The following is a 26163-nucleotide window of genomic DNA, read 5'->3' on the forward strand; positions in this document are numbered from 1 at the left end:
AAATAGGGCAGGGGGTGTAGCTCGGAGGTCGAATGCCCCTGGGTTCCATCCCCAGACCTGCACACACACAAAAAAAAGGTCTGTGGTATAGCTCCACCATAGAATGCCTCTGGGTTCAATATGCAGCGCGTGCGTGTGCGTGCATGCGCGCGCGCGCGCGCGCACACACACACACACACACACACACACACACGGGACATAGGGACATACGGGCATTCTTCCTTCAAGCTGCAACCTAGCCCTTTTTATTTTTATTTATTTATTTTGTGGTAACCCAGGGGCATTCTACCTCCAAGCTACACCCCAGCCCTATTTTTTAGTCTTTATTTTTTGTTCTTTCTTTTTTATTTCTTCTTTTTTTTTTTTTTAATATAGAAGGCTTCACAAATTTGTGGATCATCCCTGCATAGGGGCCATGCTAATCTCTGTATCATTCCAATTTTAGCTGCCAAAGCGAGCATGGGTCTTTATTTTTTTATTTTTATTTTTTGTGGTACTGGGGGTAGAACCCAGGGGCTTTTCTACCTCCAGGCTATACTCCCAGACCTATTTTATACTTTATTTGAAAACAGGGTCTCACTAAGTTGCTCAGAGCCTCACTCAGTAACTGAGGCTGGCTTCGAACCTGTGCAATCCTCCTGTCTCAGCCTCCCCAGCACTGGGATTACAAGTGTGTGCCACCACGCCCGGCTGAGTCTATTTTTTGGAACAGGGTCTCATTGAGTTGTGAAGGGCCTCGCTAAGCATTTGATGCTGTCCACAAACAAGCCTTCACCACCATGGCTGGCCAAGCCCTTTTTATTTTGAAACAGGTCTCCAAAAGTTGCTGAGGGTCTCACTAAATTGCTGAAGTTGGTCTTGAATCTTTGATCCTTTTGTCTAGGTCTCTTCAGTACTGGAATTACTGGTGTGCACTACCATGCAAGGCTTTCATTTGAAATGTGTGTGTGTGTGTGTGTGTGTGTGTGTGTGTGTGTGTGTGTGTGTGTGTGTGTGTGATGCTGGGCATTGAACCTAGGGCATTCTGCCTCCAAGCTACACTCCCAGCCTTATTTTATTTTTATTTACTTTTTTTCAGTACTGGGGATGGAACCCAGGGGCATTCTACCTCTGAGCTACACCCCCAGCCCTATTTTTTAGTCTTTTATTTTTGAAATAGGGTCTCACTGAGTTGCAGAGGGCCTCACTAAGTAGCTGAGGTTGTCAGCGAACAGCAATCCTCCAGTCTCCGCCTCCCAAATGCTAGGATTACAAGCGTGCGCCACCACGCCCCGCTTATTTTATTATTTGGAAATAGGATCTCGCTTAGTTGCTGAGAATCTGGTTAAATTGCTAAGGCTGGTTTTGAACCTGTGATCCTCCTTTCTCACCCTCCCAAGTACTGGAGTTACAGGTGTGGGGCATCGTGACCACCCACTTTAAACCTTATTCCACTCCTTTCTGTACCCATGAGGAAGCTTTTAGTGAGAAAAGCACAGTAATTGGTTGTTGGTTCTTAATCTAGTGTTTATCAGAACCATGTGATGGCTCATTAAAAGAGATCGCCAGGTATCCCTGGGGGAATATGATTTGTTACCAGTGTTTCTGTGGAAGGCCTGGTTCTGGAGGGTCCTATTTCCTGGACCCCATTGTGGGGGAATGGCCACTACTGGGGAGCTAGGCTGTTCAATTTCCTCACAAGATGTTTAACAGCTCAGAAAAGAACAAGTTAGAGAGAAAATGGAATTAAGTCAGTGACTCCTCCTTTAGAGTCAAGGGTCTTAGGTGGAGCCAATAACCGGCGATTTTAAGTAAAGTCCCCGAGTGCCCTGGTACTTCCTGGCTCGAAAGGTAGGAGCCTTGGACCATCTCTGCTCTCAGCTCTTAGCCCTCCGCTCTCGGCTCTCAACCCTGGGCCCTCTGCCCTCTGCCCGCTGCCCTCAGCCCGCTGCCCTCTGCCTTCAGCCCGCTGCCTTCTGCCCTCGGCCCGCTGCCCTCTGCCCTCTGCCCGCTGCCCTCAGCCCGCTGCCCTCTGCCTTCAGCCCGCTGCCTTCTGCCCTCGGCCCGCTGCCCTCTGCCCTCTGCCTTCAGCCCGCTGCCTTCTGCCCTCGGCCCGCTGCCCTCTGCCCGCTGCCTTCTGCCCTCTGCCCGCTGCCCTCTGCCCGCTGCCCTCTGCCCTCAGCCCGCTGCCCTCTGCCCGCTGCCCTCTGCCCTCTGCCCTCAGCCCGCTGCCCTCTGCCTTCAGCTCGCTGCCCTCTGCCCTCTGCCCTCAGCCCTCAGCTCTGCTCGGCGTCCCGGGAGCGTGTCTGGCTTCGCGGGAGGCGAGAAGCATTTGGGAGGCGCCGAGGTCTGTGCTGGCCTCCACCCTCAGCCCCGGCCTCCGAAGGCCCGCGCCCAGGGGCCGGCCGGCTCCGCCGGGAGGGTGACGCCGCGGGCCGGGCGTTCCCGCGCTCCGCCTCCGCCTCCAACGCCGCCGCGCCGGCTCCATCTTGCGCGCTCGGGAGGCCGCGCTCAGGGGAGACCGCGCCCGGGAGGCCGCGCTCAGGGGAGGCCGCGCCCGGGAGGCCGCGCTCAGGGGAGGCCGCGCCCGGGAGGCCGCGCGAGCCGCAGGCTGAGGGGAGGCGGGAGGCGGAGGCCGAGGGGGAAGGCGGCCGCGCCGAAAGCCCGGTAGGCTGGCGGCGGCCCTTGGTGACGAAGCGGATTTCGGGAAGCAGGAGGTTTGCGGCGCGAGGGCGAAGCTGCGACCGGGGGGAGCGGAGCGGGCGGCAGGACGGGCGCCTCCCCGACCCGCAGACCGGGAACGCGCTCGGGGACGGACGTGGGAGGACGCGGATCACCCCAGTACCTTTATTTTTTGAGTACCGAACACAGGGGCCTTTTGTTTGTTTGTTTTTGTGGTCCTGGAACCCAGGGGCTTTTCTTCCTCCGGGCTATACTCCCAGACCTATTTTATACTTTATTTGGAAACAGGGCTCACTAAGTTGCTGAGAGCCTCAGTAAGCTGGCTTCGAACCTGTGCGATCCTCCTGTCTCAGCCTCCCAAGCGCTGGGATTACAAGCGCGCGCCACCAGCCTTGGCTGTTCTTTATTTTTTTGAAACAGGTGTCACTGAGTTGCAGAGGACCTCACTAAGTATCTGAGGCTGGCCTCCAGCCGCGATTCTCCTGTCTACGCCTGGCAAATGCTGGGATTACAAGGGTGCGCCACCATGCCTGGCTGTTTTATTTTTAAACGAGGTCTCACTATGTTGCAGAAGGCCTTAGTAAATTGCCGAGGCTGTCCACTAAACCTGCGATCCTCCTGTCTCAAATTCCTAAGTACTGGAATTATAAGCGTGCGCCATCACACCTGGTTCTGATTGCTTTTATTTTATTTTTTGCAGTACTGAGAATTGAATCCAGGGGCATTTTACTTCAGAGGCACACCCAACCCTATTTTTTATTCTTTATTTTGAAACAAGGTCTCACTAAGTTGTGGAGGGCCTCACTAAGTAACTGAGGCTGGCCAGGGACTTTCAAATTTCTTATCTCAGCCTTCCAAGTACTGGGGTTACAAGTGTGCACCATCAGGCCTGGCTCTTATTGCCTTTACACTATCTTTAAACGCTCTAATTTGACAGCTGATAAGGAAGAAATCTGTTAAGTAATCTTAGTTGTACTCTGAGTGTAATGAGCTATCTCTCTGACAAAGAAGGTGTTTGAAGTGCTAGATCGGCTGGCAGAAGAGATTATTTTGGCCACTGCAAATTGAAGCCACCTTTCAGCCATCACTGGCTGGTGGCTGCCCACCTGCCCATACAGAGAACTCACTATCTTTACATATTCTGTATCAGAACCACTGGCTGATTTGAGTGAGCCTCCCAGACTGAGAGGTGGGTTTTGGAAAATTGTTTATGCTGTTGCCCAACTTCAGTCACCCTTCTTGTTTTTTTTGTTTCATAAATTTGCAACAGCTGCCTCTTCTGTTCTGGGCTTTGAGCCATCTATGAAACTCCCTTTGTGAGACCCACCCTTTTACTATCTTACTCATTGGGTGGAGATGGTTTGGAAGACCAGGAGTTATTTTCTAGTTTTCTAAAAGTGGTTGTTGACCGAGAATGTGAAAAGGAAAATTTCTGGCTCACCGGTGCAATCTTATTCACTTATTCACTTGAGCAGAGTTGAGTCATTTGTTTTCTTTCTTTTTTTTTTTTTTTTTTTTTTTTTTTTGCGGGTCTGGGGGTGGAACCCAGGGGCATTCGACCTCTGAGCTACACCTCCTGCCCCATTTTTTTTATTCTTTATTTTGAAACCGGGTCTCATTGAGTTGCGGAGGGCCTCACTAAGTAGCTGAGGCTGTCCGCGAACCACGATCTTCCGGTCTCAGACTCCCGAATGCTGGGATTACAAGCGTGCGCCACCACGCCTGGCTGAGTCATTTGTTGAGTCACCCTGGGGTTTGTTTAGCTTTTGACAAAAACTTTTTATTTTATGAGCATTGCTTATACCCCTAATGTCTACATTTTCAGTGACTACCATAAAACTATGTATGTATGTATGTATGTATGTATGTATGTATGTATATCTGTCTTCAAAGACTTAAAGACTTATAAGAAATTAAAGAGGACTTTTTTTATTGTTACAGAATGTCATATCCAGGCTATCCCCCCACAGGCTACCCAGCTTTCCCTGGATATCCTGTAAGTATTGCCACTTAAAAGGACTAAAATAAGTCACCTCCTTGAAACAGGTGTTATATAGGAGTAACCTAGGACAGATTGTACAGATGTGCTAGAGCACAGTCATAAACTCAAATGCCCAGAGGTACCAAGTAGAAATAGTGGATGAAGGCAGGTATGGTGGAGAAACTAGAGTTCTTTCCATCTATGGGAATTAGATGAATGCTCAGCTCTAACCTGATAAGATAGAGAGAGACAAATACAGATTAAAGGTACTTCAAGTAAAGCCAGAAATTTCTATTTTGTGAGCAATTGCTCGTGTTTTTTAAAATTTATTTTATTTATTATTTTTTTTGGGGGGGTGATGGTACTGGGGGTGGAGCCCAGGGGCTTTTCTACCTCTGGCCTACCAGACCTATTTTATATTTTATTTGGAAACAGTGTCTCACTAAGTTTCTGCGAGTCTCACTAAGTAGCTGAGGCTGGCTTTGAACCACGCTACACTCCCAGACCTATTTTTGTACTTATAAAATTTAGAAACGGTCTCTTAAGCCAGTGTGGCTGACTTCAAACCTGTGCGATCCTCCTGTCTCCCTGCCCATGTTTTTAAAATTTGAAAGTTTTGAAAAATGTTAACTAATATATGAGCTGGCAAAAACATGTATGTATGAGCCGGGCGTGGTGGCAAATTCTTATAATCTCAGCATTTCGGAGGCTGAGTCAGGAGGATGACAGTTTGCTGACAGCCTCAACTACTTAGTAACTCAGACCCTGTTTCAAAATAAAGAATAATAAAAAAAAAAAAAATAGGGCTGAGGGTGTAGCTCAGAGATAGAATGGCCCTGGGTTCCATCCCCAGTACTGCAAAATAACAATAACAAAAAAAATGTATGTAGAGCCGGGCTTGGTGGCTCACGCTTGTAATCCCAGCATTCGGGAGGCTGAGACCGGAGGATCACGGTTTGTGGACAGCCTCAGCTACTTAGTGAGGCCCTTTCCAACTCAGTGAGACCCAGTTTCAAAATAAAGAATAAAAATAGGGCAGGGGGTGTAGCTCAGTGGTAGAATGTCCCTGGGTTCCACCCCCAACACGCAAAAAAAAAAAAAAAAAAATGTATGTATGATAAATCTATCCCATAAATCGCTGTAATTTTGTTTTGTTTTGTGGTACTGGAATTGAACCCAGGGTTATTCATCCTCATATATATATATGTGTGTGTGTGTGTGTGTGTGTGTGTGTGTGTATATATATATATATATATATATATATATATATGCATCACCACACCCAGCTGATTCACTATGTGTGTGTTTGTGTATCCCCCCCCCCCCAGTACTGAGGATGGAATCCAGGGATATTCTACCTCCGAGCTACTCTCCCAGTCCTAAATTTTTTTATTTTTTTTATTTTATTTTTTTTTGTGGGTCTGGGGATGGAACCCAGGGGTATTCGACCTCCAAGCTACACCCCTGCCCTATTTTTTTATTCTTTTATTTTGAAACCAGGTCTCATTGAGTTGCAGAGGGCCTCACTAAGTAGCTGAGGCTGGCTGCAAACCGCAATCCTCCAGTCTCAGCCTCCCAAATGCTGGGATTACAAGCATGTGCCACCACGCCTGGCTACTTTATTCTTTATTTTTGAATTTTTTTTTGTGGTACTGGGAATAGAACCCAAGGTATTCTATCTCAGAGCTACATGCCTAGCCCTATATTTTATTCTTTATTTTGAAACAGGATCTCACTGAGTTGCAAAGGGCCTTGCTAAGTAGCTGAAGCTGTCTGCAATCTTCCTGTCTCAGCCTACCAAATACTGGGATTGTAAGCACATGCCATCACACCCAGCCACCAGCCATATATATATATATATATATATATATATTTTTTTTTTTTGGTGGTACTGGGGTTCCTGGAAGCCCTTCTACCTCCGGGCTACACTCACAGACCTATTTTATGCTTTTTTATTTTTGGAAACAGGTCTCTTAAGCCAGCGCGATCCTCCTGTCTCTGCCTCCCAAGTGTGGGAATTACAAGCGTGCGCCACCACGCCCGGCTATATATATATATATATTTTTTTTTTTTTGGTGGTATTGGGGTTCCTGGAAGCCCTTCTACCTCCGGGATACACTCCCACGGGCTACACTCCCAGACCTATTTTTTAACATTTTTATGTGGAAACAGAGTCTCTTAAGCCAGCGAGGCTGGCTTCGAATCAGCGCGATCCTCCTGTCTCCGCCTCCCAAGCACCGGGATTACAAGCGTGCGCCACCATGCCCGGCAATATTTTTAATCTTTGTATTGAAACAGGGTTTCACTAAGTTGTGGAGGGCCTCAGTAAGTAGCTGAGGCTGGCCAGAAACCTGTGATCCTCCTTTCTCAGCCTCCCAAGTACTGGGATTATAGGCATGTATCACCACACCCAGCTGATTCAGTATTTTTTAATCCTTATAGTAGATGGTTTTAGGTAATTAAGAAGGGCTTGAGCAGGATATGTTGGTATGCACCTATAATCCCAGTACTTGAGAGGTTGTGACAGGAAGATAGCAAGTTCAAGGCCAGCCTCAGCAACTTAGTGAGACTGTTTCATAATAAAAAATAAAAAGGACTGAGGGTGTAGGTTGGGTGTAGAATGTCTCTGGGTTCAATCCTTAGTACAAAAAAAAAAGAGCTTGACTCAAATTTTAGTGGATCAGAGGGCCCTGGATTTGAAGTTTTTTTTTTTTTTTTCTTCAGTACAGGGACCTCCAACTATACCCCCAGCCCAGTTTTTTATTCTTTGTTTTGAAACAAAGCCTCATTAAGTTGCAGAGGGCCTCACTAAGTAGAGGAGGCTGGCAGCAAACTTGGATCCTCCTGTCTCAGCCTCCCAAGTACTGGAATTCCAAATGTGCGCTACCATGCCCAGTTCACATTTCAATTTTATACTCATAAATATTATAGAATTGTTTTCTTAAGCCTGGGCCCTATGGCCCTATACATGTGATTAATAATATGTGCATCCTTAGGCAAAATTTATATGTATCTTGATTGAATTTATTGTAGGAGAGATACAAATTATAAATATGTTCCCAAGCCAGGCATGGTGGTGCATGCTTGTAGTCCCAGCATTTGGGAGGCTGAGATAGGAGGCTCATGGTTCATGGACATCCTCAGCTACTTTAGGCCCTTTGCAACTCAGTAAGGCCTTATTTTGAAATAAAGAATAAAAAATAGGGCTGGAGGTATTGCTTGGAAGTAAAATGCCCCTGGATTCCATCCACACACACAAATAAATATGTTCCCAAGTTCTTGCTTATGGAATTGGGCTCTGGCAGCTATTTCAGTCAACCAGGTTAATTGCTAAAATAGACAAACCCCCAGACGGGCTTGGTGGTGCACGCTTGTAATCCCAGCATTTGGAAGGCTGAGACTGGAGGATCGTGGTTCGTGGACAGCCTCAGCTACTTAGTGAGGCCCTTTGCAACTTAGTGAGACCCTGTTTCAAAATAAAGAATAAAAATCAGGTCAGGGGGTGTAGCTCAGAAGTCAAATGCCCCTAGGTTCCATCCCCAGTACTGCAGGGGGGGGCGGATAGACAACCCCCAAATCTCCACGACTTAAATGCATTAAGAACTAATTTCTTGTGTGTTTATTTTCTTGGAATTCAATGATAGAAAAAGTGTAGAAGGAGGCCTTGTTTTGTGCAGTCCTTTAGGTTTCTGAGCTCTTCCCTGGTATTGATTCTGCCCTTTCTAGCATCTTAGAGTCCTTCACCAGATCTGCACCTTGGTGGCAGATGAAGAAAAGAAAGTATGAAGAATTGGGCAGAGGTTGTTGGGGCCGAGCTGGAAATGGTGTACATCATTCTTTCTGTATTCATTCACCATTACTCAGCCATTTGGTTCCATCAAATTACAAGGGAGTCTGGGAAATGTAGTCTAACTTTGTGTCTGGGGAGAAAGAGTTTGTTTTTGTTTATAGAGGCAGGGTCTAACTATGTTGCCCAGGCTGGCCTTGAATTCCTGGGCTCAAGCAATCTTCCTGCCTCGGTCTTCCATGTAACTGGGCCTACAGGTGTGTGCCACAGCACCTAGGTTTTTTTTTGTTGTTGTTTGTTTTTTCAGTACTGGGGATGGAACTCAGGGGCATTCTACCTCTGAGCAACACGCCTAGCCTTATTTTTTATTCTTTATTTTGAAACTGAGTTGTAAAGGGCCTCACTAAGTAGCTGAGGCTGGCTGAGAACTACAATCTTCCTCTCTCAGCCTCCCAAATGCTGGGATTACAAGCATGTGCCACCACACCCATCTCTCTAATGAGATTTCTGAAAAGTAAAAAAAAACAAGTTAAGAGTCCTTGATAGTACCTTTGTTTCTTCTTTTTGGATGGGTTATATTTCTCTATGATCACATTCATTTGAGCATTTTTCTGATTTTCTAGCCTGCAGGTCAGGAGTCATCTTTCCCCCCTCCAGGGCAGTATCCTTATCCTAGTGGCTTTCCTCCAATGGGAGGAGGTGCATACCCTCCAGGGCCAAGTGGCTACCCAGGAGCTGGAGGCTACCCTGCACCTGGAGGTTATCCAGCCCCTGGAGGATATCCTGGTGCCCCACAGCCAGGAGCACCATCCTATCCTGGAGGTGAGTTATGGGTTGTGGAATTGGTTGTACTGAAGTCTTTTTTCTTTCTCTCTCTTATCCTTCATTCCTGCTTGTGTTGTAAGAGGTCAGAATCACTGTTAGCTAATCATGAACAGGTGAGTAGCTAGCTGGCAAGACAGAGGATAAAGGACCTTGGAGGGCACAAAAGCTAGGAACAGTTTTAAAAATTCTGCTGTGAACAAAGTTGGAATAAATTTTGTGGTGATAAAAGGCTAATATATAACACTTTGATTATGTGTAATCCTAAGAAGTGCCCATTTAAGTCAGTTCACTTAGCATCATTGTGACTATTAGGACAGCTCTATCTAAAGGCAGGAGAAAAACCATAGTAATTTGTATCATAAATTAATAAAGAATGTGAATGTAGCTGGGCGTGGTGGTACACGCTTTGTAATCCCCACGCTTGGGAGGCTGAGACAGGAGGATTGCACAGGTTTGAAGCCAGCCTTGACTACTTAGTGAGGCTTTCAGCAATTTAGTGAGACCCTGTTTCCAAATAAAATATAAAATAGGTCTGGGAGTATAGCCTGGAGGTAGAAAAGCCCTTGGGTTCCACCCCCAGTACCACACATACAAAAAAAAGAATGTGAATGTAGTAAAACTTTCTAAAGGGATGGTGAGAAGTTGAATATAGACAAAAGGACCTCTGTTCTAGTATTAGTAGCATGTTTTTCCACTGTTAATAGTAGATGTTTCTATGCTATCATGAACACTTGCACTATAGTTTATTGGACTATAAACTTTAGTTCCTCCAGGTCAAGGATTTGGAGCCCCACCAGGTGGAGCTGGCTATTCTGGCTATCCACAGCCGCCTTCGCAGTCTTATGGTGGTGGTCCAGCACAGGTCCCAGTACCTGGTAAGTACCAGCTAGCTGTCTAGAGAGAAATAGTATCATTTGTGAAATAAAATTTGTGAAATTTTCAATTGCCCTTGAGAGAACTTAGTTATATTTGGGATAGTCTTTTAAATAAATGGTTTCATGAAATATATTAATTTGGTTGAAGAGCTAATCAGTAAAAATGGAGATGAGGAATGATTTTTTTCTATTAAAAATTTTGTCCATCAGGAGAATTTGGGTTCGCAGCCAGCCTCAGCTACTTAGTGAGGCCCTTGCAACTCAGTGAGACCCTGTTTCAAAATAAAGAACAAAAAATAGGGCTGGGGGTATGGTTCAGAGGTAGAATGCCCCTAAGTTCCATCCCCAATACCACATACACAAAAAAAGAATTTTGTTCATGGTGGTACATGTGTGTAATCCAGTACTTGGGAGGGTGAGACAGAAGATTCACAGGTTCGAAGACAGCCTCAGCAGGTAGTGAGATTCTTATCAACTCAGTAAGTCCCTGTTTCAAAATAAAGGGAAAAAAAATAGGACTGAGAGTGCAGCTCAGAGGTAGAAAAATCCTCTGGGTTTAAATCCTAGTAGTGAAAAAAAAAAAATATATATATATAAACATAATTTTATATATATATTTGTTAGGGCCTTAGGCAGAACAGGGAATATTGCATTGCTTCTTAGTATCCATGTCAGTTTTATTTTTTATTTATTTATATTTTTGCAGTCTTGGGGATGGAACCCAGTGGCATTTTACCTCTGAGCTACACCCCCAGTCCTGTTTATTTATTCTTTATTTTGAAACAAGGTCTCTCTGAGTTGCAGAGGGCCTCACTAAGTAGCTGAAGCTGTCCATGAATTGCGATCTTCCTGTCTCAGCCTCCCAAATGCTGGAATTATAAGAATGCACCACACACCTAGCCTGTCAGTTTTAGAATTAGTAAATCCTTTGTTTTTGGTATTAAGGATTGAATTCAGAGGCATTCTACCTCCAAGCTATACCCCCAGTCCTACTTTTAGTTCTGTTTTGAAACAGGGTTTCTCTAGATTGATGAGTCTCACTACTTGCTGAGTTTGTCCTCAAACCAGCACTCCTCCTGTCTCAGCCTCCCAAATACTGGGATTTCAGGTGTGTGCCACCACACCTGGATTAGTAATTAATTCCTAACATTAAAAATTTAATCATTGCTGGGTGTAGTGGCGCACACTTGTAATCCCCGCGCTTGGGAGGCGGAGACAGGAGGATCGCACAGGTTCGAAGCCAGTCTCGCTGGCTTAAGAGACCCTGTTTCCAAATAAAAATATAAAATAGGCCTGGGAGTGTAGCCCAGAGGTAGAAGGGTTTCCAGGAACCCTAGTACCACCAAAAAAAAAAAAAAAAAAAAAAAAAAAAATTATAGTGAACAACCCTATGTTAATAGTGTATTGTTCTCATCATAGTGATTGATACTCTTTTGAAATGTTAGATCATGCAACCTGTTTGCTGTTTATTTTTTAATATATAGGTGGCTTTCCTGGAGCACAAATTCCTTCTCAATATCCTGGAGGACAAGCTCCTTACCCTAATCAGGTATTTTTATCTCTGCCTTTTGAATTTTGTCTGAGTAACGAACTGGATCATGCCACAGAAAGGTATCATTATCCTTTGCTGATGGTACAGGTTTCTGTGAAACAAAAAGATTGATTTGTTATAGTAACTTAAAGCTTTACTCTTTGCTTCTGATAGACCCCATGCTATTTTTGACCCATATGCTTTAAGAATTGTCTTGATAACTTTGATAAGGCAAGCATAGGTCCTTCTCACAGATAATGATGTTCAGATCTTTATCCTTGAGGAGCACTTGGGCCGTTGGCACTGGGTTCAGTTCTTTTTCTCTTTTTTACCCTTGCAGACAATTTTAACTATGGACTTGGGTGGCTGGGTGATTGGAATTTTTTGGGAGTAATTTACAGAGTTCCTTCCTTTTATAACTCTCCCCTCTTCTTTCAGATCAATACAGAATCCTTTTCTTCCTATCCTGCTTTCTCTCCTGTTTCTTTGGAATGTAACAGTGAAGTGAGTAAGGTGTTTTCATTTGGCACTGGGGATTGATCCGGCATTCTACCTCCAAGCTATAGTTCTAGCCTGACTTTATTTCTTATTTGGAAACAGGGTCTCACTAAGTTACCTTGCTAAGTTGTTGAGGCTGGCTTTGAACCTGCAATCCTCCTGTCTCAGCCTCCCAAGTACTGGGATTACAAGTGTATGCTACCACATCCAGCTTATGAATAAGGATTTTTTTTTTTTTTTTTTTTTTTTAGTGGTACTAGGGGTGGAACCCGTGGCCTTTTCTACCTCTGGGCTATACTCACTTAGTTGTTGAAAGCCTCACTAAGTAGCTGAGGCTAGCTTCGAACCTGTGCGATCTTCCTGTCTCAACCTCCCAAGTGCTGGGATTAAAGCGTGCACCACCACACCTGGCATGAATAAGGTTTTTTAATATTCATAAATCATACATTGTGTGTGTGTGTGTGTGTGTGTGTGTGTGTGTGTTACTAGGGATTTGAGTTCCTGGTGCCTTCTATCACTGAGGTATACCCCTACCCCTATTTTATTTTATTTTAATTCTTCTTTTTTTTGTGTGGTACTGAGGATGGAACCCAGGGGCATTTGACCTCCAAGCTACACCCCCTGCCCTATTTTTTATTTTTTATTTTGAAGCAGGGTCTCATTAAGTTGTGGAAGGCCTCACTAAATAGCTGAGGCTGTCTGCAAACCGCGATCCTGACTTGGCCTTGACAAGTTTGAAGAGCACTAACAGTCATTTTATTTTATTTTATTTTATTTTATTTTATTATTTTATTTTATTTTATTTTTTTGTGGTACTGGGGATGGAACCCAAAGGCAGTCTACCTTCAAGGCACACCCCAAGCTCTATTTTTATTATTTATTAATTAATTTATATTTTTGAGAGTAGAGATGGAACCCAGGGGCATTCTACCTCTGGGCTGCACCACCAGCCCTATTTTATTTTTATTTTTTATTTTTTAGTTTTTTGGTGGTACTGGGGTTCCTGGAAACCCTTCTACCTCTGGGCTACACTCCCAGACACCCATTTTTAATATTTTTATAAATATATAAATGCCTGGCACCAGCCCTATTTTTTATATTTTATTTTATTTTTTTGAACATAACTGCACATATATATGACATGTAAAACAGTTTTCCGAGCTTCTAAACATAGCTGTAACTAACGCATTTAAGAAATTAAACTAAATATTATTTTAGTCCTAATGTTAAGTGCAATCCTAATTCTAAATGTATGTGAAACTCTTACAATACACTGAAATTGAGCACAATTGCACATATATATGACATGTAAAACATTTTTCCGAGCTTTTAAACATAGCTGTAACTAACACATTTAAGAAATTGAACTAAATGTTATATTAGTCCTAATGCTAACTGTAATCCTAATTCTAAACATATGTGAAACTCTTACAATACACTGAAATTGAACATGATTGCACATATATATGACATGTAAAACAGTTGTCCGACATTTTAAACATAGCTGTAACTAACAAATATAAAAAATTGAACTATGTCTTTTGATTGGTGAGTTAAGTCCTTTGACGTTAAGAGATATTATTGTTTTTGTTTTGTTTTGTTTTGTTTTTTTTGCGGGTCTGGGGATGGAACCCAGGGGCATTTGACCTCCGAGCTACACCCCCTGCCCTATTTTTTATTATTTATTTTGAAACCGGGTTTCACTGAGTTGCAGAGGGCCTCACTAAGTAGCTGAGGCTGTCCCCGAACTGCGATCCTCCAGGTCTCAGCCTCCGGAATGCTGGGATTACAAGTGTGCACCACCACGCCCGGCAAGAGATATTATTGAATTATGATTTTTGCTTTCTGCCATTTTGTGTTCTGTCTACTATTGGGTGGTTTTGTCTTTCTTCTTTACTTAAATGGCCCACTTATGAACTTCCTCTCTTCTTTGGTTCTGAAGTCTCTATTTTTTATTCTTTATTTTGAAACAGAATCTCACTGAGTTGCAAAGGGATTCACTAAGTAACTGAGGCGAACTGTGATCCTCCTGTCTCTGCCTCCCAGATTCTGGGATTACAAGTGTGCATCACCATACCTGGCTAGTCTGTCTTTCTTTCTTTTCTTTTCTTTTCTTTTCTTTTCTTTTCTTTCTTTTCTTTCTTTCATACTGGGGTTGGAACAACCCAGGGGCTTTCTACCTCTGGGCTACACTCCCAGACCTATTTTTTAATTTTATTTTATGTTATATTATTTATTTATTTATTTAAATTTTTCCCACTGCCCTTGTTTTTTAAATTTTTTATTGGTGCATTATATTCATACATCATATTGGGGTAACAGACCTATTTTTTATATTTTATTCGAAACAGGGTCTCACTAAGTTGCTGAGAGCCTCACTAAGTTGCTGAGGCTGGCTTTGAACCTATGCAATCCTCCTGTCTCAGCCTCCCAAGTACTGGGATTACAAGTGTGCACCACCACAACTGGCTCTGTCTAGTTATTCTGAACACTGTATTTTAATTTGAGTTTATCCATTTTCACGTGCTTAAATTCAAATTAAGACTTTTTGACAAGAATACCACAAAAATTTGATGTTTACCTACTACATCATATCCAGAGGTATTTACTGTTGATATTTCATTACAAGTGATGATTTTAGTCACTTGTTTGAGAAGGTAACTACCAGTTCTCTGCTGTAACATTACAATCTATGCAAATATCTTGGTTCTTATTATACTTTTTTCCTCTAATTTTAGCACCTATTATTATTCCTTGAATAGTTATTACTAGGGTATTTACCAAGTGTTAATTTTTTATTTCCACATAGATCTGTACTTTAAAAATACAGTCCATAGCTGGGTATGGTGGCACTCTCCTGTAATCCCAGTGCTTGGGAGGCTGAGACAAGAGGATCTTAGGTTCAAGGCCAGCCTTAGAAATTTAGTGAGGTCATTAGCAATTTAGCAAGACCCTGATTCAAAATAAAGATAGGGCTGGAGGTGAAGCTCAGAGGCAGAATGCCCCTGCGTTCAGGTTCAATCCCCAGTACCACAAAAAGAAAAAAATGAGCACATGCGCGCACACACACACACACACACACACACACACACACACACACACAGACATATATGCTCGCTCTCGCTCTCTCGCTCGCGCTCTCTCTCTCTCTCTCTCTCTCTCTCTCTCTCTCTCTCTCTCTCCATGTGGTCTGTTTCCTTATGAAGATGATGAAGACTGGGAATTGAACCCAGGTGCATTCTACCTCTGAGCTATACCCCCAGCCCTGTTTTTTTCTTTATTTTGAAACAGGGTCTCACTAAGCTGTGGAGGGCCTCACTAAGTTGCTGAGGCTGGCTTCCAACCTGTGTGATCCTCTTCTCTCAGCCTTCCAAGTATTGGGATTACAGGCATGCACTATTACATTTAGCTATTGTTCTGTCTTTAAATCAAATGTTTTCACTTATTTCGTATTATTGAGGGATAAATCTCTGTCTCACATTTTTCCTCCTCCTATTCTACCAAGAAAGAAACAAAGGAATAAAAAGATCATGAATTTATTTTCACAAATGTGGCCCTTTTGTCTCCTAAAACTTTTGTCTGGCTATCTTTGGCAGGAGAAAAATCTCTCCTGAAGTGGGATAAGGGCTTTCCTGTCTGTTTCAGAATGAGCCCTGGTAATAAAATGCTCATGGCCCTGCTTAAAACCCAGACATCAATCAGCCTTGCTGCCTCAGACTGATGCCTGGGGAAGTCTTTCGGTTGCCTTACTGTCAGCAGAGAATCTGACTTGGATCTTACACCTTTTGTTGTCAGCCTGCAGCAGTGACTCAGGGCACTCAAGGGACAATCCGACCAGCTGCCAACTTCGATGCTATGAGAGATGCAGAAATCCTTCGTAAGGCAATGAAGGGCTTTGGTGAGGAAAACAGATTTTGTTTTTACGATAAAGGGATTGACTCTAAAATAAACCATATGTCATAAGCAAACTTCATGTGTCAGCCTTCGTGCCCACACCCCGGTTTCTCCTGGTGCCTCTGTCCTATCCTATGAGCATTCTAAGAGATGAGCTCCAGGTGCACCCGCACATGCCTCATCCTCACCTAAACGTGTGGTTCTCTTCCAGGGACCGATGAACAGGCAATTGTGGATGTTGTATCCAGTCGTTCCAATGATCAGAGGCAAAAAATCAAAGCTGCTTTTAAGACCATGTATGGCAAGGTATGTCTCTTTTTTCTTTTTTGTAAATGAGCATTAGCAGGGGGACTCTAGATTGAACCCAGGGCCGTTCTACATCTGATTTACACCACTAGCCTTATTTTTTATTTTGAAACAGGGTCTCTAAATTGCTGAGGATGCCCATGAACCTGTGATCCTTCTGTCTTAGCCTCCCAAGTACTGGGATTACAAGTGTGCGCCACTATACCCAGCTCAGTATTTCTCTTTAAAATCTTTTTTATTCTAGAGTAGTCCTTGGTTTTACAGTCATACTTACAGTATATGCCTTTATTTTGTGGTATTGGAATTGAACCCAGGGGCATTCTACCTCTATCTACATCACCAGCCATATTTTACTTTTTAGTTTGACATAGGGTCTCACTAAGTTGCTGAGGCTGGCCAAGAACCTGTGATCCTCCTGTCTCACCCTCCCAAGTACTGGGATTACAAGTGTGTGCCCCCACATTCAGCTTATACTATGTCTTATATGTAGTAGTTTTTTTTTTTTTTTTTCCCCAAGTCTGGGGCTGGAACCCAGGGGCATTCGACCTCCGAGCTACACTCCCTGCCCTATTTTTTATTCTTTATTTTGAAACAGGGTCTCACTGAGTTGCAGAGGACCTCGCTAAGTAGCTGAGGCTGTCCACGAACCGCAATCCTCCGGTCTCAGCCTCCGGAATCCCGGGATTACAAGTGTGTTTAGTATAGAGATTATCACCAGCCAGGCGTGGTGGCGCGCACTTGTAATCCCGGGATTCCGGAGGCTGAGACCGGAGGATTGCGGTTCGTGGACAGCCTCAGCTACTTAGCGAGGTCCTCTGCAACTCAGTGAGACCCTGTTTCAAAATAAAGAATAAAAAATAGGGCAGGGAGTGTAGCTCGGAGGTCGAATGCCCCTGGGTTCCAGCCCCAGACTTGGGGAAAAAAAAAAAAGAAAGAAAGATAATCACCACAATCATGATAGTGGGACTCAAGGTTATTATTCCCAATACAAAAAGAAAGAAAGAAAGAAAAGATTTAGGTGATAAAATTTGGAGAGGATGGGCCAGGCATGGTGGCACACGCTTGTAATCCCCACGCTTGGGAGGCAGAAACAGGAGGATCATGCAGGTTCGAAGCCAGCCTCGCTGGTTTAAGAGACCCTGTTTCCAAATAAAAAAATATAAAATAGATCTGGGAGTGTAGCCCAGAGGTAGAAGGGTTTCCAGGAACCCCAGTACCACCAAAAAAAAAAAAAAAAAAAAAATTTGGAGAGGATGTATACTTATAGATTGCATTTGTAATTAAATAGGATTTAATCAAAGATCTCAAGTCAGAGTTGAGTGGCAATATGGAAGAACTGATCCTTGCCCTCTTCATGCCTTCTACATATTATGACGCCTGGAGTTTACGGAATGCAATGCAGGTACTTTATGTAATTTATTGTGTTTTATTCTATTTCATTTGTAAGCCCCACAGATTAGGGTGATTCCAAAGTTTCAGTAATACTTAAAGCACATCATCTGAAATCTAGAGCTTTTCCATTTGAGAGGATGAAAAAAATATTTGATGGAACATTAAAATTTAATTACTTTCAGAGATTTTGTTTTTATGTAATTCACCCTTTCTCTATTTCATGTAGGGAGTAGGAACTCAGGAACGTGTATTGATTGAGATTCTGTGCACAAGAACCAATCAGGAAATCCGAGAAATTGTGAGATGTTATCAATCAGAATTTGGGCGAGACCTTGAAAAGGACATTAGGTCAGATACATCAGGACATTTTGAGCGTTTACTTGTGTCCATGTGTCAGGTAAGTGTAGCATGAATATTTGTTTTTTAGTGAAGGGACTATACTTTATATATACTTTATTGTTGAATGCCAATAAATATTCTTTATTCTTTTTAATATATAGTTACCTTAGAATATTGACTTTTTATTTTTATTTTTTGTACTAAGGATTGAACTCAGGGGCATTCTACCTCTGAGCTATATGCCCAGCCCTATTTTATTTTTATCTGAAACAAGGTCTCACTAGGTTGAGAGTCTCACTACTTCCTGAGGCTGTCCTCAAACCTGCGATCCTCTTATCTTAGCGTCCTAAGATTAAAAGCATGCACCATCATGCCTGGCTGAATATTGACATCTTCAAGAGGGGCAACACACACACACACACACACCCTCTCACCCCAAGGAAAACACAGAATCTAGTTTATAGGTTTCTTTCTAGTTACTATTGATACTTACTTCTGTAAATCTGGCTTTTGTAAGGAATCAGAAATTATGGAATCAGAAACCAACTTGAGGCTCTGGCTGGGATGGGAGTAAAATTATGTTTAAACTTAGGAGTCTCCTGCCATAGCAATGCTAGAGTAGGTAAGAACTGAGGATAGCCAGAAATACAGAAAAATGTCTCAAGGTTCTTAGTAATACTGTGATACTGTGATTAGCATCTTCCGTGTTCTGATTCTCCAGATATGCTGGAGAGGTGACAGGATACTTTAGAGTCAGGGTATTTGGAATAATATTAAAAGCACACAAAGGAGCCAGGTGTGTTGAAACACACTTGTAATCCCAGTACTTGGGAGGTTGAGACAGGACGATTGCAGATTCTTGGCCAGCCTTAGCTACTTAGTGAGGCCCTCCGCAATTTAGTGTGACTCTGTTTCAAAATAAAGTATAAAAGCCGGGTGTGGTGGCACATGCCTGTAATCCTGGCATTTGGGAGGCTGAGACAGTACAGCTTCAGTTACTTAGTGAGGCCCTTTGCAACTCAGTAAGACCCTGTTTCAAAAATAAAGAATAAAAAATAGGGCTGGGGGTTGTAGCTCAGAGGTAGAATGCCCCTGGGTTCCATCCGCAGTACCACCAAACAAAACAAAAAAATAAAAACAGGGTTGGGCGTGGTGGCACATGCTTGTAATCCTAGCATTTGGGAGGCTGAGACAGGATTGCAGTTCTTGCAAAGCCTCAGCTACTTAGTGAGCCCTTCTGTAAATTAGTGAGACCCTGTTTCAAAAATAAAGAATAAAGAATAGGGCTGGGATATAGCTCAGAAGTAGAATGCTGCTGGGTTCAATCCCCAGTACTGAAAAAAAAAAATAATAATGCTTGGCATGATGGTGCACACCTATAATCCTAGTACTTGAGAGGCTGAGATGGGAGGATCCCAGATTCACAGCCCTCCTCAGCAACTCTGTGAGGCCCTTCACAACTTAGTTTTTCTTTCTTTTCTTTTCTTTTTTTTTCTTTTCGTTTTTTTTTTTTTTTTTTTTTTTTTTTTTGGTGGTACTGGGGTGGAATCCAGTACCTCCGGGCTATACTCCCAGACCTATTTTATATATTTTTTTTTTTGGAAACAGGGTCTCACTACATTGTTGAGAGCCTCACTAAGTAGCTGAGGCTGGCTTTGATCCTCCCGTCTCATCCTCCCAAGCGCCGGGATTACAAGCGTGCGCCACCACGCTCAGCTACAACTTAGTTTTTCTTACTCTCTTCTTTTTGTTACTAGATATTGAACCTCAGGCATTCTATCTTTGAGCTAATCCTAAGCCCCTTTTATTTTTTGTAACAGCGTCTTATTGTTGAGGCTGGCCTTGAACCTGCCATTTATTTATATATTCTTCATAATAAACACTTATGTACTGAAGTTGTCATTTGAAGGACATTCAGGAAATATCCATACTATATTTTCTTTTCCTGAACTTAAAATTCCTTGTGGGCAGGGACTTTGTCTCTCTTGTGTCACTATCACCTAACTTAGTGTCTGGCATAAAGTGCTTAACATCTTAGTTTTATGAGTGGACACAAATGGAATTCAATATGGTGCATATTAATCTTTTTAAATTTTTGTGGTGCTAGAGAATGAACCCAGGGAAGCTCTACTACCTACCCTTTTTATGTCAAACCCAGTATTTGAGAGGCTCAGACAGGAGGATTGCAGGTTTGCAGACAGCCTCAGCTACACTTAGGGAGGTCCTCTGCAACCTAGACCTTGTTTCAAAATAGAGCTGGGAATGTATCTTGGAGGGAGAATGCTCCTGGATTCAATCCCTAGTACAGCAAAAAAAAAAAAAAAAAAAGTCTTGCTAAGTTCCCAGGCTGTCCTCAAACTTGGAATTCTCTTGCCATAGCCTTCCAAGTACTGGAATTAGTGTTCATCACAGTGTGTGGCTTAGTGCATACTGATTCTTCTTCTTCTTCTTCTTCTTCTTCTTCTTCTTCTTCTTCTTCTTCTTCTTCCTCTTCCTCTTCTTCCTCTTCTTCCTCTTCTTCCTCTTCTTCCTCTTCTTCCTCCTCCTCCTCCTCCTCCTCCTCCTCCTACTTCTTCTTTGTTTTTTTTGTGGTACTAGGGATTGAACTCAAGAGCATCCTACACCCTAGCTCTATTTTTTATTCTTATTTTGAAACAGAGTCTCAATAAGTTGTAGAGTGCCTCACTAAGTAGCTGAGGCTGGCCACAAACCTGCAATCCCCCTGTCTCAGCCTCCCAAGTACTGGGATTACAAGTGTGTGCCACCATCCCCGACTAGTGCATACTGATTCTTTTTTTTTTTTTTTTTTAATTTTTTGGTGGTACTGGGGTTCCTGGAAGCCCTTCTACCTCCGGGCTATACTCCCAGACCTATTTTTACATTTTTTTTGGAAACAGGGTCTCCTAAGCCAGCGCGCGCAGCTGGCTTCTAACCTGCGCGATCCTCCTGTCTGCCTCCCAAGCGCGGGGATTACAAGTGTGCGCCACCATGCCTGGCTTAGTGCATACTGATTCTAAATCCCAGTTTAGGAGGTTTATAATTTTGTCATTTGAATGGTAGCTTCTATCTTCTAGTAGAGATATTTTTGTTTACGACTTTCTTTTCTGGCTCAATTTAGTTCTCAAAGCCCTTACACTTTACTTTTCTGGTACTATTGATGGAACCCAGGGGCATTCTACCCCTGAGATACACCTATTTTTAAATTTTTTATTTTTTATGTGGTACTGGGGATGGAACCCAGAGGACTTCTACCTCTGAGCTACACCCCAGCCTTATTTTTTATTCTTTATTTTGAAATAGGGTCTCACTGAGTTGCAAAGGGCCTCATTAAGTAGTAGCTGAGACTGTCCGTGCACTATGATCCTTCTGTCTAAGCTTCTCAAATGCTGGGATTATAAGTGTGAGCCATCATGCCCACAGTTCTATTTTTTTATTTTATTTTATTTTGTTTTTTATTGGTGCATTGTATTCATACATCATATTGGGGTAAGAAACTTGTGTGTGCATACATGTACACATCACTAATTTAACCCCTACCCAATTCCCACCCCATTCCCTCTCCGTCCCTCCTTCCCTTGCTTGGCTTAGTGGTTGACTTCGATATGTTTAAGTACATTGTATGTTTTAGAGATTTTCCTCTTCCCCCCTCCTTTCTCCTCCTTTAGGTTGCCTTGTTTGCTCCTATATAGGATTTCCTTTTTCATCTAGAGTTCCTCCTATGACCCATTTCTCCCTAACTCTCACATATTATTTAAAGCATCTGATTTCTTATTTTTTGTGACTAATCTCACTTAGCGTAATGTCCTCCAGTTCCATCCATTTCACTGAAAATGATGTAATTGAATTTTTTTTAATGGTGAGTAAAATTCCATTGTATACATATCCCACAGTTTTGTAATCCATTCATCTGTTGATGGATATCTTGGCTGGTTCCATAGTTTGGCTATGGTGAATTGTGCAGCTATGAACATAGATACACATGCATTAGTTTGGTAGTTTGGTTTCCAATCTTTTGGGTAGATGCCCAGAAGTGGTATTGCTGGATCAAATGGTAGATTTGTTCCCATTCTTCTGAGGATTCTCCGTACTGTTTTCCAAAGTGGTTGCACTAATTTGCAATCCCACCAACAATGTCTTAGAGTTCCTACTTCTCCACATCCTCACCAGCATTTGTTGTTGTTTGTGTTTTGAATAATTGCCATTCTAGTTGGAGTTAGGTGAAATCTCAGGGTAGTTTTGATTTGCCAGTGATGTTGAGCATTTTTTCATGCATTTATTGGCCATTTGAATTTCTTCTTTCATGAAGTGTCTATTTAGTTCGTTTGCCCATTTTGTTATTGGATGCTTTGTTTTCTTTGTGTTGAGTTTCTTGAGTTCTCTGTATATTCTAGATATTACTCTTCTATTGGTGGTGTAGGTGGCAAAAATCTTCTCCCATTCTGTTGGCTCTCGATTGAGGTTCTTCACAGTTCCTTTGCTCAACAGAAGCTCTTCAGTTTCATGCAATCCCACGTATTGATTCACCTTTTAATTTGTTGTGCCTTTGGGGTCTTGTTGAGTAAGTGTTTATCTGTGCCTATATGTTGCAGTGTTGGACCTATGTCCTCTTCCAGGAGCTTCAAGGTCTCTGGTTTAATTTCCAAGTCTTTGATCCATCTTGAATTGACTTTTGTACAGGGTGAGAAAGTGGTATTACTTTCCAATTTTTTGCATAACGTTAACCAGTTTTGCCAACCATTTGTTGAACAGGCTATCTTCAACAAATCTTGAAGATAGCCTGTATCTTGAAGATATCTTTTTTTCCAGTGTATATTTTTGGCCCCTTTGTCAAAAGTCAATTGGCTGAAAGTGTGTGGACTTGTTTCTGGGTCTTCTATTCTACTCCATTGGTCTGTGTATCTGTTTTTTTGCCAGTACCATGCTGTTTTTATTTCAATGGCTTTGTGGTATAGTTTAAAGTCAGGTATTGTGATTCCTCCTGCATGGTTTTTGTTGCTGAGAACTATCATGGCTATTCTGGGTTTTTTGTTATTCCAGATAAATTTAAGGACTGATTTTTCTATGTCTGTGAGGAATGATCTTGGTAGTTTAATGAGCATTGCGTTAAATCTGTAGACCACTTTTGGAAGGATAGCCATTTTAATGATATTTATTCTGCCAATCCATGAACATGGAAGATCCTTCCATCTTCTAAGATATTCTTCAATTTCTTTTTTCAGTGTTTTATAATTTTCTTTGTAGAGATCTTTTACCTCCTTGGTCAAGTTTATTCCTAAGTATCTTATTTTTTTTTGTGGGAGATTCTGAGTGGAAGTATTTTCTGAATTTCTTTTTCAGTGGATTTATGGTTGGTGTACAGGAAAGCTTCTGATTTTTTTAAGATTGATTTTGTATCCAGATACTTTGCTGAATTTGTTGATCAGTTCTATAAGCCTTTTGGTTGAGTTTGTTGAGTTTTCTAAATATAGTATCATATCATCTGCAAATAGTGAAAGTTTGACTTCTTCTTTTCTTATTTGTACTCCTTTGATTTCCTTTTTTTTGTCTTATTGCTCTGGCTAGAGTCTCTAGTACTATATTGAAGAGAAGTGGTGATAATGGACATCCTTGTCTCGTTTTTAGGGGGAATTCTTGAAGTTTTTCCCCATTTAATATGATGTTGGCAGTGGGCTTATTGTAGATTGCCTAATTAATGTTGAGATATGTTCCTTCTATACCAATTCTCTTCAGAGTTTTTATCATAAATGGATGTTGAATTTTATCAAATGCTTTTTCAACATCTATTGAAATGATCATGTGATTTTTGTCTTTGATTTTGTTTATATGGTGAATTACATGGATTGATTTTCATATGTTGAACCAGCCTTGCATTCCTGGGATGAACCCTACCTGGTCATGGTGTATGATTTTCTTGATGTGGTTTTGAATGCGTGTTGCTAGTATTTTGTTTAATAGTTTTGCATCCAAGTTCATCAGAGATATAGGCCTGTAGTTTTCCTTCCTTAAACTGTCTATTCGGTTTGGGTATTAGTGTGATGTTGGCTTCATAGAACGTATTTGGAAGAGTCCCGGTTTTTTCTATTTCGAGAAATAGTTTGAGGAGTATTGGGGTCAGCTCTTCTATAAATGTTTTTCATTTTTTTTATTTTTTTATTTTTTGGTGGTACTGAGGGTGGAACCCAAAGGCTTTCTACCTCCGGGCTATACTCCCAGACCCATTTTATATTTTATTTGGAAACAGGGAGGGTCTCACTAAGTTGCTGAGAGCCTCACTCAATAGCTGAGGTTGGCTTTGAACCTCTGCGATCCTCCTGTCTCAGCCTCCCAAGCGCGGGGATTACAAGCGTGCGCTACCACGCCCGGCTATAAAGGTTTTATAGAATTCACTTGGGAAACCATCTGATCCTTTATTGCTGTTTCAATCTCTTTGATTGTTATTGGTTGGTTTAAGTGTTCTATATCTTTTTGACTCAGTTTAGGAAGGTTGTATTTATCTAGGAAGTTGTCGATTTCCTCCAGTTTTTCCATTTTGTTGGAGTATAGTTTTTCAAAGTAGTTTCTGATAATCCTCTGGATTTCTACACTGTCAGTAGTAATTTCTCCTTTTTCATCTCTTGTCTTCATAATTTGGGGTTGATTCTCTCTTTTTTTTAGTTAGGTTGGCTAGTGGTTTATCTATCTTCTTAATTTTTTTAAGAAACCGGCTTTTGGTTTTGTTGATTTTCTGTATTTTTTTTTTATTCTCTATTTCGTTAATTTGTGCTCTTAATTTTAATAATTTCCTGTCTTCTACTGGCATTGGGGTTCAATTGTTCCTGCTTTTCAAGGGCTTTGAGGTGTGTCATTAGGTTATTTATTTGACCATTTTCTGTTTTTCTTATGTGATCGCTCAGTGCTATAAAATTTCTTCTTAATACTGCCTTCAAAGTGTCCCAGAGGTTTTGATATGTTGTATCTTTATTTTCATTTGTTTCTAGAAATTTCTTGATTTCACCTCTTACATCTTCTATGACCCATTCTTCATTCAGAAGTGTGGCGTTCAGTCTCCACATGTGTATGTTGTTTCTCTGGGTCTTCTACTATAGTTGATTTCTAGTTTCATTCCATTATGGTCTGAAATGACACAGGGAAGTATGTAACATTTTTAAAATTTGCTAGTGTTCATTTTGTGTCCCATGATGTGATCTATTTTGGAGAAGGTTCTGTGAGCAGCTGAGAAAAAATGTAAACTCCGCTGTAGTTGGGTGAAATATTCTATGTGTCCAACAGGTCCATTTGGTTAATGGTGTTCTTTAGTTCTGAGGCATCTTTACTGACCCTTTGTCTGGAAGATCGGTTTAGTGTTGTGAGAGGTGTGTTGAAATATTATTGTATTGGGATTTATGTGTGACTTCATGTCACAAAGAGTTTGATTTATGAAAGTAGCTGCACCTATGTTTGGGGCTTAGATGTTGATTATTGTTATTTCCTCTTGCTGGATTATTCCTTTTACCAATAAAATATGACCTTCTTTGTCTCTTCTAATAAGTTTGGGTTTGAAGTCTAACTTGTCTGATATCATAGTTGCTACTCCTGCTTGTCTTCGAGTTCCATTAGCTTGGATTACCTTGCTCCAGCCCTTTACCTTGAGTTTGTTCCTATCTTTACTTGTAAGGTGTTTTTCTTGTAAGCAGCAGATGGATGGATTCTGGTTTTTAATCCATTTTGCCACTTTATGTGTTTTTATTGGGAGGTTGAGGCCATTTACATTCAGTGTGATTATAGAGAGATAATTTTTAATTCCTAACATGGTAAGATTTTATTTCTGTTTGAGATACTGTTTATTCTTCTTTGCTTAGTTGTCTGGTGGATGGGAAATCTTGTTCTTTGGTTCTGGCATGTATTACCTATTTATTCTTTGCAGTTAATCTCTTTGAGTATTTTCTCTAGCGCTGGTTTTGAAGACATAAATTCCTTCAGTTTCTGTTTGTCATGGAAGCGCCTTATTTCCCCATCTAATTTGATAGTTTTGCTGGGTAGGAAATTTTTGGCTGGAAGTTGTTTTCTTTCAGAGTTTGGAATATGTTACTCCAAG

The 26163-nt window shown here is 41.9% G+C and overlaps 1 protein-coding gene across 5 annotated transcripts in view; it reads left to right on the plus strand.

Moving 5' to 3' along the window:
- Positions 1–4603: 4603 nt before the first annotated feature.
- Positions 4604–26163, plus strand: part of ANXA7 (annexin A7) — a gene marked incomplete at its 5' end in the record, with an annotated part of 29428 nt that continues 7868 nt past the window's right edge. The window contains 9 exons of one of the 5 annotated variants that reach the window (XM_080694470.1): positions 4604–4657; positions 9053–9251; positions 10019–10129; positions 11614–11678; positions 12099–12164; positions 15954–16056; positions 16264–16358; positions 17647–17760; positions 17977–18147. In XM_080694470.1, the coding sequence (XP_080550596.1) occupies positions 4604–4657; positions 9053–9251; positions 10019–10129; positions 11614–11678; positions 12099–12164; positions 15954–16056; positions 16264–16358; positions 17647–17760; positions 17977–18147 (978 nt within the window). The remainder of the gene's footprint in view (positions 4658–9052; positions 9252–10018; positions 10130–11613; positions 11679–12098; positions 12165–15953; positions 16057–16263; positions 16359–17646; positions 17761–17976; positions 18148–26163) is intronic. The other 4 variants (XM_080694472.1, XM_080694471.1, XM_080694473.1 and 1 more) reach the window with 4 other exon arrangements.

The sequence above is a fragment of the Muscardinus avellanarius genome, assembly GCF_963383645.1.
Source record: "Muscardinus avellanarius genome assembly, chromosome: 4".
Lineage (NCBI taxonomy): Eukaryota > Metazoa > Chordata > Mammalia > Rodentia > Gliridae > Muscardinus > Muscardinus avellanarius.